This window comes from Delphinus delphis, chromosome 11 (assembly GCF_949987515.2).
Source record: "Delphinus delphis chromosome 11, mDelDel1.2, whole genome shotgun sequence".
NCBI classification, from domain to species: domain Eukaryota; kingdom Metazoa; phylum Chordata; class Mammalia; order Artiodactyla; family Delphinidae; genus Delphinus; species Delphinus delphis.
The window spans coordinates 38,073,320-38,088,153 of record NC_082693.1 but is presented as its reverse complement, the minus strand read 5'-3'; the positions used below and the strand labels follow the sequence as shown (position 1 = coordinate 38,088,153).

Genomic DNA, 14,834 nt, shown 5'->3' with positions numbered 1-14,834 from the left:
AGGGCCTACGGAGGGCCCTGCTGGGGGCACATAGCAAGGCTGAACTCCCGAGCCCACCGGTGGGTGGACTGCAGCCTCCCTACAGGGGCCACTGGAGCGAGTAATTGTGAGCTGGCTACAGAAAGGCATTTTGCAACTCAGACGAATTTCTTCTCGTTCACGATTAGGGTATGGCCCAGTGGCTGCCTCCCTGACCATAATCTCTGCTGGCACAGGCATCTCGGGGCTGGGCAGTGCAGGCTGGGGAAGGAGCGCTGACCTAGAAGCTGGGATGCCTGAGTTCTCTGCCTTCTCCCCGCCACGGATTAACCATCACATCTCCGGCAGGGAGACTGGGTCCTTGGTTCCCTCATCTCTGAAGGCGTGGTTTGATTAGATCAGAACGTCCCAAAGCTAACCACATCTTAGAATTACCTGGGGATCTGCAGATTACTAGGTACCCTCTGCCACCCCAAAGAGACTGACGCAGACTGTGAGAGAGCCCCAGAATCTGTTTTTCACAGGTTCTTCCACGTGACTTTGATCTAATGTCAGGTTTGGGGGATCCTACACACTAGATAATCTTATAAATCACTAGCAGCTCTTAGAAGCAAAGATTCTAGTAAATGGAATGGCCATAACAAGAGGTTTTGGTGCTGCGGGGTTTTATCAGAGGGCAAGTGATGAGTGGTGTATTTCATCATTACCGTCCATTACTATTTTTTTCCCAGTTTTATTGAGATATAGTTGACATACAGCATTGTATAAGGTGTACACATGATGATTTGATTCGCATACATCATAAAATGATTATCACAAGTTCAGTGAACATGCATCATCTCATATAGACACAAGATTAAAGAAATAGAAAAAAAAGGTTTTTTCCTGTGATGAGAACTCAGGATTTACTCACTTAATAATTTTCATAGATATAAAGCATATATAAAGCAGTATTAATTATATTTATCATGTCGCACATTATCATTATATCCCTGGTACTTATTTATCTTATTACTGGAAGTTTGTAACTTTCGACTACCTTCCTCCAATTCCCCCTCCCTCCAACCCTCCACCCCTCACACCCACCCCCTGCCTCTGGTGACCACAGATCTGATCTCTTTTTCTAGGAGCTTGTTTGTGTGTTTGTTCTGAAGTATAATTTACCTACAACACTATGTTAGTTCCTGTTACCCAACGCGGTGTTTCGATACCTCAATTTTCAATATTCCGACCATCATCATCACTATTGCTGTTATTATTTTGCCGCTGGCATTATTGTTATGGAGGGACGTGGCACTGCCCCCATCTGCCTGTTTCTGTCACTAACAGGGCTCTGGCTTGGAGGGGCCCTTGCTTACCTCCAGGCTAGAGTGGAGCTGGGAGAGAGGGGAAGGGAGGAATGGGCCGTCCCTGTAGGTGGGGCCTCTTGGCCAGGGGATCTTTCTGTCTCTCTCTCCTGGGTGGAGTTTGGCTGGGTGGGCTTTGGCACCCGCCTCTGGAGCTGGGAGAGGATCTTCCCATCCATGTTCCTCCCCCACTTTCAGTCTCAGTGGCCTCAGCCCCGGGGACTGCCCCTTTCTCCTCCTCCTGTCCCCATTTCCTCCCCAGGCTCCCTCAGTCCTCACCAACCCCATTCCTAAACCTCACTAATCTGCTTGTCACCCTCTGCTTCCTTGCCTCGCCCTTGCACATGCCATTCTCTCTACCTGGAATGTCACCCCCTCTCCCCACACCGATTCACATTTCTGGGCTCTTTGAAAACCCAGCCAAAACTCACCAACTTCATTTCGGCTGTGATCTGCTCAGGTCTTTCCTCTTTGTCATGTACTCATTTGCACTCGAAATAACACGATCAGAAAACTGCTTTTAGACTCAGAAAAATAAGTAGAGATGATCTAAACCAGCTCTCTCATTTGATAGATGAGAGACCAACCTGAGGCCCAGAGAGGTCTTAACTTGGCCAAGATCACACAGTAGTGAGAGTTTTTGAAATAGTTGGCTTCACAAGAGGCTTTCAAGTATTTTATGTGTTTTGTTTTATTTCCTCAATACAATGTGATCAATATGAGGGCAGAGGCTGTGTTTTTGTTTTCATTTTTGCTTTTGTTTTTTATCTCCACTGTGGTGTGTGTGTGGGGGGGCAATTGTAATAGTTCTAAAACTCAAAGTGGTACAAACTTTTGCATATATTATTCATATGATCTCAGACCAGCCCTGTGAGGTAGGTAACCAATGCCTTGCTATTTTACAGAGCAGGAAACTGAGACTTAGAAACGTTTGACCCAGGAAGTTAATGGCAGAACTCAAGTTCCCTGCCTCCTCGTCCCAGCCCAGGGCCCTGACACCCACGATGCTCTCCTGAGGTTCCTGGCCGGGACCTGGGGTAGCCAAGGGGGTGGCCTCTGCCGTCTTCCTCGTTCACTGTGCATTCTTCACCTTGGGGTTGAGGAGACCTTGCCTTTGGCTTTCTGCCGCTCCCCATACTGTCCCACTGCTTTCTCCTTGCGTCCCCCCGTGGCATGGTTGGCACATAGACACATACACATATATACTCAGAACTGCAGGTGTCTAGGGCAACAGACCACAGGGGAAACCACATCACCTTTGTTGACACTGGAGGGAGGTAGGGGGACAGGGAAGGAACTTGCTTAGTTCTCTCCACCTGCCTCTGCCCCCACAGGCATCTCACCTCCCAGCTCAGGCTATCTGAACTTGTAGCCATGCCCCAGCCTCTTCCTGATTTATCTATCCAATTCTGGCCCAGGAGGATATATGGCCTCTTCTGTCAGATCCTAAAATCCTGGCTGGGATCTGCCTAGCTGTACCCCAAAGCCACAGCCCTCAATCCTAACCAGAATACTTACATAGCTCCTCTGATCCCTACTGGGCAATGTAGCAGACAAAGGTGGGAACCGGGGATGAGAGGACAAGGCTGGGGTCAGTGAGGAAGGAAACTTGACATCTAGAATGTCACTCCTAGATGAGCGGGACCTCTAGTAACCAGGCTGCACTGGAGCGGGAGACCTGACTGCAGCTTCTGCACTGTTTTGACCTGCTAGAAGAAACTGCACAGGCTCTGAATCAGGCATATTTGGGATTAAGTCACTTACCGGTTCTATGGCCTTGGGCAAATCATTTTGTCTTTCTGAGCTTTAGTTTGCTAACTAAAACAAAGGGGATGATAATGAGATATAAGTGAAAGGGCCTTGAACAGCACATGATACAAAAAAGATGCTCAGTAAATCCTAATTACCCTCCCTCCCTCCCTCCCTCCCTTCCTTCCTTCCTTCCACTTGTTACATCTGATCCCATGAAACCCTCTATGGAGTGGGGGATCTACTGCCCCTATTTATGTGGAAGTCCAAATCCTGCGCATTGGCACCTGATTCTAGGTTCAGAAACTGGAATGCAACGCCGAACCCACCCAAGGAAGTGCTGTCCCTCTGAGATCTCACCCGGGCCAGGGATCAACACCTTCTGATTGGCCTTGTGGAGAGTGTGGGGGAAGTGCGGGTTAGGCGAGGGGTTGTGGCTTCAGCTACCACATCTAGAAAACTGGGTCAGGAGTGGTCTCAGAGGCCTGAGGTTCAGACCAGAAGACTTTGGATGGAGCTTTGAACCCTGGCACGAGGAGGGCACCCAAAAACACTCGTTGAGTAAGTGAATGGCCTCATCACTTACTAGCTGTGTATCTTTGGTCAGGTTTCTCAACGGTTATGAGCCTTACTTTAATCACAAGCATAACAAGGATAACTGAAGAATAAATGATCTAATGCTTGCCAGGGGGATGGCATAGGGCTGCTACATGGGAAATAGTCAGTAAAAGGTAGCTAAGGAAGGGGAGGAGAGAAGAAGGAGAAAGAGAATGTCAAGTAGACCCAGAGCCCCAAAGAAAGCAGAAGGCGGGTGCCCTCACGCTTTGTACTGGCCAGAGACTCAAGGAAGATGCCAGGAAGCCAAGGCAGGTCCTATGGGACTAATGTCTTCTGCCAGGTGCTTAGTTGAGCAGTCTGTGAGAGGTCTGCACTCAAGAACCTTTAAAAAAAAAAAAAAAAAAAGGGCTTCCCTGGTGGCACAGTGGTTGAGGGTCCGCCTGCCGTTGCAGGGGACACAGGTTCGTGCCCCAGTCCGGGAAGATCCCACATGCCGCGGAGCGGCTGGGCCCGTGAGCCATGGCCGCTGAGCCTGCGCGTCTGGAGCCTGTGCTCCGCAACGGGAGAGGCCACAGCAGTGAGAGGCCCGTGTACCGCAAAAAAAGAAAAAGAAAAACAACAACAACAACCAAAAACCTCCCCATGGTAACCAGGGTAGAGGAGAGAGAGGTAGCCTGCACGCTTCTGCCTCATGTCTCTTTCCTGGAGGCTCTCTAACACATCCCAGAAAGGGACGTGTGATTTAGAAACTGGCTTAAGACTTGTCCTCTGGGTGGGGATGGGGGGATGGTAAGTAAAGGGGCAAGAGAAGGAGGGGCACAGTCCAGCTTCCTGGTTGGAGAACTCACCTGCTGTCTTTCTCTCTGCCTAGACTTCGGGGGCAGGGAGCTCTGGTGTGTGTAGAAAGCCATGTGCTGGGTAATGTGGGGACACGCAGAGGCAGGAGGAGATACCCTTTGTGCTCAAACCTCCTGGAACTCAGTGATTAGGTCAAAAAGAAAAAGAAAACTCACAAACAAATCCATGAATGATGCACATGATAGACATGAGCAAACAAGGGCCTGATTTCAGTCCAGAAATAACTACGGGAGTCCTGGGGGGGGGTGTCAGGAGGGGGCATTGTGAGGCTAAAGGAGAAAAAAAGCAGGGGAGAGGCTGCGAGTCTGAAGCAACCAAGCCATTTTCCTGGAGGCTGTGGGCAAGGAGAGGGATTCAATTAGGAAGTGGCGGGGGCGGTGCTGGGAAAAACACACCTGAGGTGGAAGAACATGTGTCTTTCAGAGTCAGTATGGGGAGTCATAGGGAAAAAAGGTATATTGGGAGTGTCCAGCTGGGGGATGGTCCTTGAAGGCCATGAACATCTGTTCCAATTTAACAAATAACTCAGAGGGAGTCTGAATTCTGTGCAAGGTACTCAGCAAGACACTACAAGGAATGCACCCATGACTAAGGCCATAGCTGGGCTCAGGGGATGTCCACTCTTGAACGTTCTTGGGAAGGAGGAGAGAGTTGAGACAAGTATACAGTGGGTGACGGTCAAAGTACAGGGAAAGATTGACAAGGTGCTGGAGTGGGGTCCTTCGAGGGAAGGAAAGAATCTCTCTGGCTATGGGAATCAGGGAAAGGTTCCTGGAGAAGGTGATATAGACGTTGAGGATTGGACAGATTTCAACAGGAGGAGGAAGGGGCTGGGAGGGAATGCGCTGAGCCAAAGTAGGGGAGTGGGAAAGCATGAGGACACGATGGGGAGCAGCCAGTAGCCCAGTATGGCTGAAATAATAACAGTAATCATAGCAACTAACATCAGTGAGCACTAAGTACCAGGAGGTACTGAGCAGAACAGCAGAAGGGGTGGGAAGAGAGAGAGAGATGCGTGTAGTGCGGCGCCATGCTGTAGGAGACTTTGGATGCCAGGAAAGGGGTCTGTGAGGATAAGTGAACAAGCGCAGAGGGGTTGGACCTGCCTGCTGAGTGAGCGCTGGGACCAGGAAAAGGCCTGAAGTGGGAAGCGGGAGCAACAGGTGGTGAGGCCGGAGCCGGTCTGGAGGGAGCAAGGAGTCTATGGTCATATTGGACCTTGGCACGGCCAAGCCCCCCTAGGCCACTGGGACTCTTGCTTCTAATTTGTCATGGCTCCGCCGCTGGCTCAGCCTCAATTTCTTCTTCTTCTTCTGTAGAATCCGGGACTCTGGCTTTGCAGGACCGAGGGAGGCAGGATGGGAACGGAGGGAAGCTGCACTCTTGCCTTCTAGCAGCGAGGCCCCCAGCGCAGGAGAGCCCAGCGTTTCCGTTGCAGACCTCTCCCCTTCCCGGGAGCCGCTGTGCCTCCGACCCAGCAGATTGCCAAAGGCGACAGGGCTCATAGACTAGGCCGGGAAGCACAATGGCGAGGTCCTCAGCCCCTGACCCCTGACTCTGACCTTCTGGTCCCGCTAAAAGGGAGGGGGGGCAGGGAGGGCTGCTGCGTAAAGCCAGCCCGGAGCTGAGTTTATTAGCTGAGGGAGGGCTGGAGGCGGCTGCATTCCGACTCACAGACTGGAACATTTCTGTGATCCGCTGTAATGCACTGGGAGACACTGGGCACATTGCTGAAGTTTGACTCATAGGGACCGGGAGGGGGAAAGTAGGGGGGAGGGTGGTGGGGGGAGAGGAATGGGAGGAAGAGAGGAAGAGGAGAGGAGGGAAGGAAATCCCTTGAGAAATTTCTTTAAAAAAAGAGAACTTTCAAAATCCGCACCACCCCCACCCCCCTTTTTCTTTTAATAGGAACAGGCTGGACCCTTCGATTCCCCTCAGCTGGCGAGGTCGGGGCGGGGGGGGGGGGAGGAGGTGGCAGAGGGGGAGGGCTGGGCAGTGATTCAAATCAGATCCTGGAACTTTCCTCAGGCAAGTCGTGCTTGGGGCGGGGGGCGGGGGTGTCTGTCTGGGACTCCTCGCCGGGACCGGGGGCTCCACGCGTGTCCCGCCGTCCCCCTGTGTAACTGTTGGCTGGTGGGCCGTACGTATGTGTGCTTGTGAGCGCGGGGGTCCTCCCCTGCAGAGTGTCTGTGTGAACGAGTCTGCCCCGGGTAAACATGGATGTGTGCTCGCGTACGTGCTGTCTGCGAGGGTGCGTGCGCTCAGGTATCTGAGTTTCCGGGAATTGTGCGCGGGTCGCTGCGCCGCGCGGCGGCCGGGGCTGGGCGGCAGCGCGGCATCCGCGGGCGGGTCGGGGCCGCGTCCCACGTTCCGGGTTCGGCGCTGCCTCCCCGCGAGCCGGCCGCGCGGGGTGTCCGCCGCCCGCCAGCCCGGGCGCCGCGCCGTGTCTGCGAGGTGGTGTGTCCCCGGGCCGCGAGCGCCGGCCCCCTCCCTCCCCTCCCCCTTGGCCCGCTCTCAGACTCAGATAAAGCATTTCCTTCCATTGTCATCCTACCCGGCCGGCCGGGCTGCCAGGGCCCTCCCCCTCCCGGCCCCCTCCCTTCCTCTCGCCGTCTCACAGTCGCTCCGCAGCCTCCGGCGACCGGGGGGATGTGAGGCCGGCGCCCCAGCCCCCCGCCCCGCCATGAGCCCCCCGCTCTGAGGGCCCCGGCCCCTGGATGCACAGCCCCGGCGCTGGTGAGTACTGGGCTGTCGCCCCCCGCCCGCCCCGCCCTGCGCGCGGCACCCAGCGCCGCCCGCCCGGGCTCGGGCTCCGGCTCGGGCTCCGGCTCGGGCTCCGGGCGGCCCCGCGGGCCCGGCCCGGCGTGCGCCCCCCCCGCCCGTGCCCGCCCCGCCCGTCTCCGCGGGGCTCTGGCAGGCTCCCGGCCCGGGCTGGTTCCGGGGCCGGAGGGTTCGGGCCTCCAGCGGGGCGCCCACATCCGCCAGCCGCGGGGCAGCGACAGGCCCGAGGGAGGGAGTTGGAGGCCCCGGGCCGCCGGTGCGCGGGCCCGGCGTCCCATCACCCCCGTTTGCGGGGAGAACGGACCGGGGGACCCGGGAGTGAGGGACGGCTGCCGCGGCCCCGGGAGGGGGCGGTGCTCCGGAGCGGAAGGTTGGGAAGCGCAGGGCAAAGGGCAGGACCCATTGAGTTGGGGCCGGGCTCTTAGCCCCGGACATCAGCGCCCCCATCCCGCGAATCCCGGCCGGACCGTACTCCGACCCCTCTGCTGGGGAGAGTGTGACCCCTGGGAGGGAGGGTCTCTGACAGCGAGGTTTCTCTCAGCACCGCCCCCGCCCCCCACCTTTGCTCACCCATCAGGGTGAAGAGACACCTGTGCCCGAGTGAGCTGCGGAGGTGCTGGAGGGGCGCGGGAAGATGGTGACCGCAGGCTGTGTAGTGAGTGGTGGGGGACAGGATGTGTGCCCCCCAAGCCTGCGGTCTGTTGGTCCTGGGGAGTAAGAGCAGGCGGCAAATCTGGCAGCTGGGCTGGGCCCTGACGCCCAGAGTTTCTAGGCCTGTGGGCTGAGAGAGAGAGAAAGAGAGAGAGACCGATCTCTGGGGCTTGCAGGCCGCCCAGCTCCCCCTACCCCCATTTCCTTCCCTCCCGCTGCCCAGGCTACCCATTCGGATCTGACCTTGCCAGCCACTGGTGCTCCTCCCACCAAGTCCAGGCCATTCCCCGTCCCTGCTGGCTGTCCTGCATACCCCAGAGGGCTCCCCCTGCATCTGGACACTGGCTGTCTTGCTGCTGCCCATCCCTCCCCACACCCTCATTCAACATCTGCTTGAGGCCCAGCTCTGCCTGCCAGTTTCAGTGGCCCTGCTGGGGACTCAACATCTGGATTCATCAGCCTGTTCCCTGGACTTGCACCTGGATCCACGGGAACCTTCCTAAGACCCCTGCCCAGCCACTGGGCTGAAAGCAAAGAGAATGTGACTCAGTTTCCTACCTCCCAATGGGCCACCTCGGTGGCCCATTTCTCCCCCATAGCACCCCACAGGCCAGGTCCTCCAAGGGGTTTAGCCTGCCACACACTCCTGTCCTCATACCAGCCCTCTCGGAAGCTCCTTCTCCAGCCTCTACTACACATCTCTTAGCTCCTCCTTGCTCAGCATCTCAGCCTCCCTACTCTGCTCTCTGTTCCCTCTACGCACCTGAATTAATAAGTAAGTTTCCTCCTCTGTGGAGTCACTTCTGGGGAAACTAAGGCACAAAGCAGTCTTGCTGTGTTCTTCCCAGTGAACCTGGACTGGAACCAGGTCCTGGACCTGCTGGGACTCCTCCCCTGCCTTTAGTCCCCTGATGGTTCTCATCCCTGGCTTGGCCAGGCTCACAGCTGCTTCTTGGTATAACATCTGGAATGGCCCCGGGAAGTGTTCTCCCGAGGTCTCTGTGTTCCTTAGCTTGAGCCCAGGGATGGGTGTCTCTCTGGCCACCAAGTCTTAAGCTGTGATCCTGAGGCTGAGAAGGTTGCATTCAGGTCTTGCACTGACTATTCCAAGAATCTAAACTGGTCGCTCCGCTTTTATGCTGGAGCTCAGTTTCCCCATCAGTAAAATGACCACAGAGGAGGAGATGGATCGGTGGGGGCTCTTATGCCGACCACTTCCTTCAGGAATAATGGACCCCAGCTTTCATCCTGGTCTGGGAATGAGAGTTGGAACTTTCTCTTCGTCCATCCTCTCCTCAATTCGGATATGAAGCCCTTGGAAGTGAGAAACGCATGTGTGATGGGCGTACGAGCGGGGACCCTCCTGTAGCTGCAGGCGTCCTTGCCCAAGGCCAAAGCCTGCGTAACCCCTGGCATCTCTTTGTCTTCCTTCTCCTGACCTTTCATTTTAAGAGCTAGTAATTTTGAAGTTGGCAGGGGTCTGAGAGAAGATGAGCTAATGCAAGGCCCAGGGTCACCCAGCCAGGGAATGGCAGGCTGAGCAGGGCTGGGACCAGACCTTCTAACTCTGCCCATGCCCATTCTCCTGGCCTTCTTCTCCCCTGGCCTGGCTCAGGTCCTGCCCATGCCCCCTTCACGCCTCGGCCCTGACCTGTCCTCAGTCGGCGTTGAGACTGGGGCCTGTAGTGGGGTGTGGGGTATTGCTGGAAACAGGGCTGGGGTAAGGCGTGGGAGCTGGCCTCTGTCCTCCCCAAGGCTCTGGGACTGTGCGTTTATGTGTTGGATTTGTTCACTAGATGGGGCACTTCCTCTGGGGCAGGAAGCTTTGATTTCCTGTGGTGGGGATGCTGGTAGGATTAGAAGCGGGGGACTCAGCTCTGGGCCATCCCTGATGTTGTTGTTTGGAACCAAAAGGGGCAGAGTTTCTGCATAAGGCTGCTTTCCCTCACCCAGGGGAGGCAGGAAGGAGAGCATTGGTGAGGAGGCCTAGGCTAAGGCCAGAGCAGGAGACCAAGAAGGCAATGAGATGGGGGGTGGGCAACACAGCAGGAAGCCTGGTCAGCAGGTGACCCTACCGGGTATTGTGTTTCCCTGTGATATTTCCCCCTGTTTCTGTGGCAACCTTCCCTGGGGGACCCAGGCTTTCGAGCTGCAGGAAAATGCCCCCAGACAGCCCTTTCCTTAGAGGTCTGAGTATTAGGAGGAGTCCCTCAATCTGGCCACCTCCTTTGCCATTTTGGCGCCTAGGCCCAGGGCTTGGGAATCTAGGCAAGTGGGTTGAGCGAGCACTGGGGGTCGGGGTGGGGGGCTGGGCTGGGTGGAGGCCCTTTTGCACCTCCCCGGGGGGACGGGAAAGAGAGGGCCTGCTGGACTTTGGGGAGGGCTCTGTGCCTCCCCTCATCCCATCTCCCCACTGTCCTCCAGCAGCTCTCCCCCTTCGAAGGGGGAGCTGGACAGCATGCTGCCTGGGGCAAGGGGTGGGGGGTGGCAGAGGCGGGAGGGATGTTTTCATCAGCAGAGCATAGCTCCTTTGGTCCTGGACCAGTTCCCAGAGGCAAAATAAATTCAGGATAGTGTCTGTTTAGTGTGGGTCAGCATGTGATGGGTGTGTGTGCACACTGGGTATGTGGTGGTGGGCCTGCATGTGTGCCCCTGGGCTGTGTATGTAGAGGTGGCGATCCACGTGGTGGCTCTCTGTTGGGTGTCTGGGGAACACGCACACGTGTAGTGCAGATGTGTGTCGTCTGTAGAGCTGTGCACCGTTGCAATTCGTGGCTCTGCGTGGGGTGTGTGGACACGTTTTGGGGGGACGTATGCCTGTGCAGGAGTGGCTTTTTTTTTTTTTTTTTTTTTTGTGGTACGTGGGCCTCTCACTGTCGTGGCCTCTCCCGTTGCGGAGCACAGGCTCCGGACGCGCAGGCTCAGTGGCCATGGCTCACGGGCCCAGCCGCTCCGCGGCATGTGGGATCTTCCCGGACCGGGGCACGAACCCGTGTCCCCTGCATCGGCAGGCGGACTCTCAACCACTGCGCCACCAGGGGAGCCCAGGAGTGGCTTTTTTAATGGAAGTCCAGGTATCTGCTGGAAAGCATTTTCATCCCTCCTCAAATGCCGGTTCCCGGAGCATTTGCTTTAGAGTCACCTGGGAATGTATTAAAAATAAAGATCTTCAGGCCCCATTTCAGATAGACTCAGAGTCCGCAGGGGTTGGGCCTAGGAATCTGGAGTTTGACATGCGCTTCAGTGAGCCGGTGCAAAGCCGTGTTTGAGGACTGCCAATCTCTTCATATTTTCTTTTGAGGAAACTGAGACCCACAGAAGGTATGTGGTTTGTCCAAGGACACAGGGATATTAAGAGGAAGAACCAGGACAAAATTCAAGCCTTTCAAGACCAATCCAGGACCCACCCATGCGTCCCCTGTGGTGTACATGTCCACACTCAGCGTGATGCCGTGGACCACATGGGACTGGTGCGGATGCTTACTGGGCCTTGACCTTTTCCCTGGGGTCCCAGGCTTCCCGACCTTGCTCTTCCTGTTATATCCTGCTTCCTCCTCCCTGGGGAAGTCCTGGAACTGTTGCTCGTCAGTCCTAAAAGTGAGGTTGGCAACCAGAAGGCCCCCTTTACTGAGCCAGGCATTCAGCTGTTTCGTTACTCACTGGATGCTTACTGAGCCTTGCTGGGTGCCAGGTCCCAGGCACAGATACACAGTGAACACAGAGGCAGGGCATCTGCCCTCAGGGAACTTCCACTCTAGTGGAGGAGACAGTAAGACAAGTAGGCAAGTAAAGAAATGAGTATATACACCTAGTTACCCATTGCGCTAAACCCTAAGAAGGAAATGAACCAGGTGCAGCGATAGAGAATAAGAAGGTGGCACTAACTAGACAGGGCGGCCAGGGGAGGCCTGCTTGAGAAGTGACATCGATGCCTGCTCTCACCCCCCCAGACTAGAAGTGAGCCCTCAGAGCTTCTGAGCCATTCTTGGCAACCGCCTGGGTCCAGGTGAGAGACCTGGGCTGAGTGCTGGCAGGGGACTGGAGCACAATCTCCAGCCTTTTGCCTGGCAGGGAACAGCAGGGTCTCGGCTGCTCGAGCCATCCCCAGAGGCTGGCAGAAGGGGCGAGGAGGAGGGAGGGCTGGACAGGGCTGGACCCAGCCTGCTTCGGCGCCTGGGGGAGCAGCCTCTTCCCCGTCGTGGGGCCGAGTCCAGGGCCCTGTCGACATGTCAGGGGTTGGGAAGGCGGCAGCCTCTCTCAAGTGCCAGCCCATTCCTGACCCTCCTGCCTCACCTTCCTCCCACCTCGTTCCCTTCCTCCCATCTCCCCACCCTACAACTCCAGTGCCAAGTCCCTCCTCTCTTGGTCTAGCCTGGCTGTCTCTGTGGCCACTGGGATTTATTTACCTGGCTCAGGAATCACCCGGGGGGGGGGGGGGTGTCAAGGCTTAGAGAGGAGCTGGGCCCTGGAAGAGAGGACACACCAGAAAGAAGGGCTGGGGCAGGGGCCAGCGAGGACAGGGCAAAGGGAGGGCCGAGGCTGGCCGAGCGGGGGGCCGGGGCAGGAGAGAGGGAGCAGAGGAGATCTTTGGCTGGGCGCTCCAGAGCTGCTCCTGGGCCCTTGGAATCTGCTCCTCAAACTGGGTGAGCCTCTGAGCGGGGGGCTTGGGAGGTGTTGGGTGGGGGCAGCAGATGACAGCTAGAAGGCAGTGCCCCCCCCCCCGGTCCCCTGGCAGCCCCACCTCTTCACCCCCGTCTCAGGAGGTTCACTTTCACATCAGCAAGCAGCCTTGAGACCCTCTCACCTCCGGGCTCTTCTCGTGGTAGCTCTTCCCTGGGGCCCCAGAGCTGGCGGCTGCAGGATGGTCGGGCCCTTTGCTCAGAGAGCTGAATATCAGAGGAGCCCTCACGTGAGAGAAGAGGCCCCGTCAGGCCTCCCACCCTCCAACCCGCTGCCTGGAGTCTTTCAACCCTGGCCTCCTTTAGGCTGCTGGGTGCAGTCACCCCCTGGACTCCTGTGTCTCCCAGGCCTTCTGCCCAGGATGGGGAGGGGACATCCCATGAGGAGGGCCCTGGGCTAAACTCTCCATCCCCACCCCTTCACCAGCCACTTCCTTTTTTCCCCATGTTGCCTGCAGGGATTGGAAACCCTGGTGGGCAGAGACCCTGGGCTTTCAGGGCGAGCCTGGTGCCCTGGAGGGAATGAGGGGGACCCCATCTCTCTTCGGGAGTCCAGCTCAGCTCTCTTGCACCCCGAGGAGGCCAGCTCTGGCTCCTGCAGCGCCCCCCCCGCAGCCCTGGAAGTCCCATTCCTCCCTCCCCCGCTGCCAGGATGACAGGGAGAAGCGGGGCAGGCGGGGAGCCACAGGTTCGGAAAGCGTCGGGGTGGGGGAATTCGGCGACGGGCCGTAACTGTCTTGTTTTGCTCGCCCCACAAACCTGCACGGGCATCCGCTGCGCCCTCCTGGGCGTTCAAGTTGTGGAACTGCTCTCAGAATGACGGGCTGGTAGCACCCGGTTGGGGCAGGGGGTGGGGGTGGGGTGAAGGGGGGAGCCCCAGGCCAGGGGGAGCTGGAGGGTTAAAAATAGCAACAGCCGGGTTTCGGTTAGCAAATGTGGAGGCGGGGAGCTGGAGGCGGGGCAGGCGGCAGGCCGTGTTTGCCCGCAGCTCAGGGCTGTGTTTCCCCTGGGTCCCAGGAGTGAGTCACGGTGGAGTCGGTGGAGTCGCTGATGAGGTGCTGGCGCAGCACCCCACCCCCACCGGGCGAGGGGCTGGGCGCAGGCTTCATCTCCGGGGTGCTAGAGGCTGTGCATCTCCCTTCCAGGCCTTCAGAGCCATCTTGAGAGTTGGGCCAAGGAGATTGTGTGATAGAGGGGAAGAAGCTTGCGTTCTCATACCAAAGACCTGGGTTTGAATCCCAGCTGAATGGCTCTGGGACCTCCTGCGAGGCTGCCACGGGCTCTGAGACTTGATTTCCTCGTCTTTCACGTGGGGATTTGCTCACATGCGCGTGTTAACTCTCAGTGGATTCTAATGCACCCTACAGATGAGAATGGTCACCCTCGACTCTCCTGTGCCCATTGCAGAGCTTGGCAGAAGGGCCTTCCGAGTGAGGACACAGAGGGAGGAATGTGGCAGTGTCCCCGTTTCTCCTGCAAACCACTGAGTGTAACCTTGGGCACACGGCTCTCTGTGCCTCAGTTTCTCCATCTCTGTAATATGAAAATAATCGTAGTTTCAAGCTCCTGGAGTTGTTCTCAAGATTAAAGTAAGTAAGGTTAGCACCGTGTCTGGTATGAAGTCAGTACACACAGAATATTATCACTGTTATTGATGTTATTGTTCATATTTTTGAAGGTCAGGGATAGGGAATGTTAAAGACATGAAGAACAGAAACTGGGCTCGGCCCCAGTTCACAGGAAAAACCAGGCCAAATTCACTGTTCCAGATTCCTCCACCCATAAGGGCCTGGAACGGCAGGAGTCTATAGCCAGAAGTCGCAGGGTGGACCCCTTCTCTCTTTCACTCCCCCACCCCTGGCCTCTCCCAGTGAGGCAGGATGCGGGGGAACCTGAGGGCCTCGCTGCCAGCTGGCCCCGGGGAGGGTCTGGGATGGGACTGGCCCTGATGGCCCTGCTGTGGAGTAAGTACCTTGCCAGCATCTGTTGGGGTGACCTTTATTTTAGCCCCCTCCCTGGCAGCTTTTAAGAGGAGCGTGAGGCAGAGGAGGGATGAGAAGGTCAGTGATGTCAGCAGTCTGTATTCCCAGCACAGTGGCCCTGGAAGAGGCAGCAGGCATTTCTTTCAGGAAATGATCATTATTCAGCCTACAGGCATCCATTAAGTCAGTCCTGACTTTGTGCCCAGGCCTGTGCTAGGCCCTCTGTGTGATTCGGGAGAAGCGGAGGATGC

At 56.8% G+C, this 14,834-nt stretch overlaps 1 protein-coding gene across 5 annotated transcripts in view; it reads left to right on the top strand.

Annotated features, from left to right (window-relative positions):
• The first annotated feature begins 6,978 nt into the window (after positions 1–6,978).
• Positions 6,979–14,834, top strand: part of HDAC7 (histone deacetylase 7) — a 35,505-nt gene continuing 27,649 nt past the window's right edge. For all 5 annotated transcript variants that reach the window (XM_060024646.1, XM_060024650.1, XM_060024648.1 and 2 more), the window contains exon 1: positions 6,979–7,226. In XM_060024646.1, coding sequence (XP_059880629.1) covers positions 7,208–7,226 — 19 coding nt within the window. In that variant the 5' untranslated portion in view covers positions 6,979–7,207. The remainder of the gene's footprint in view (positions 7,227–14,834) is intronic.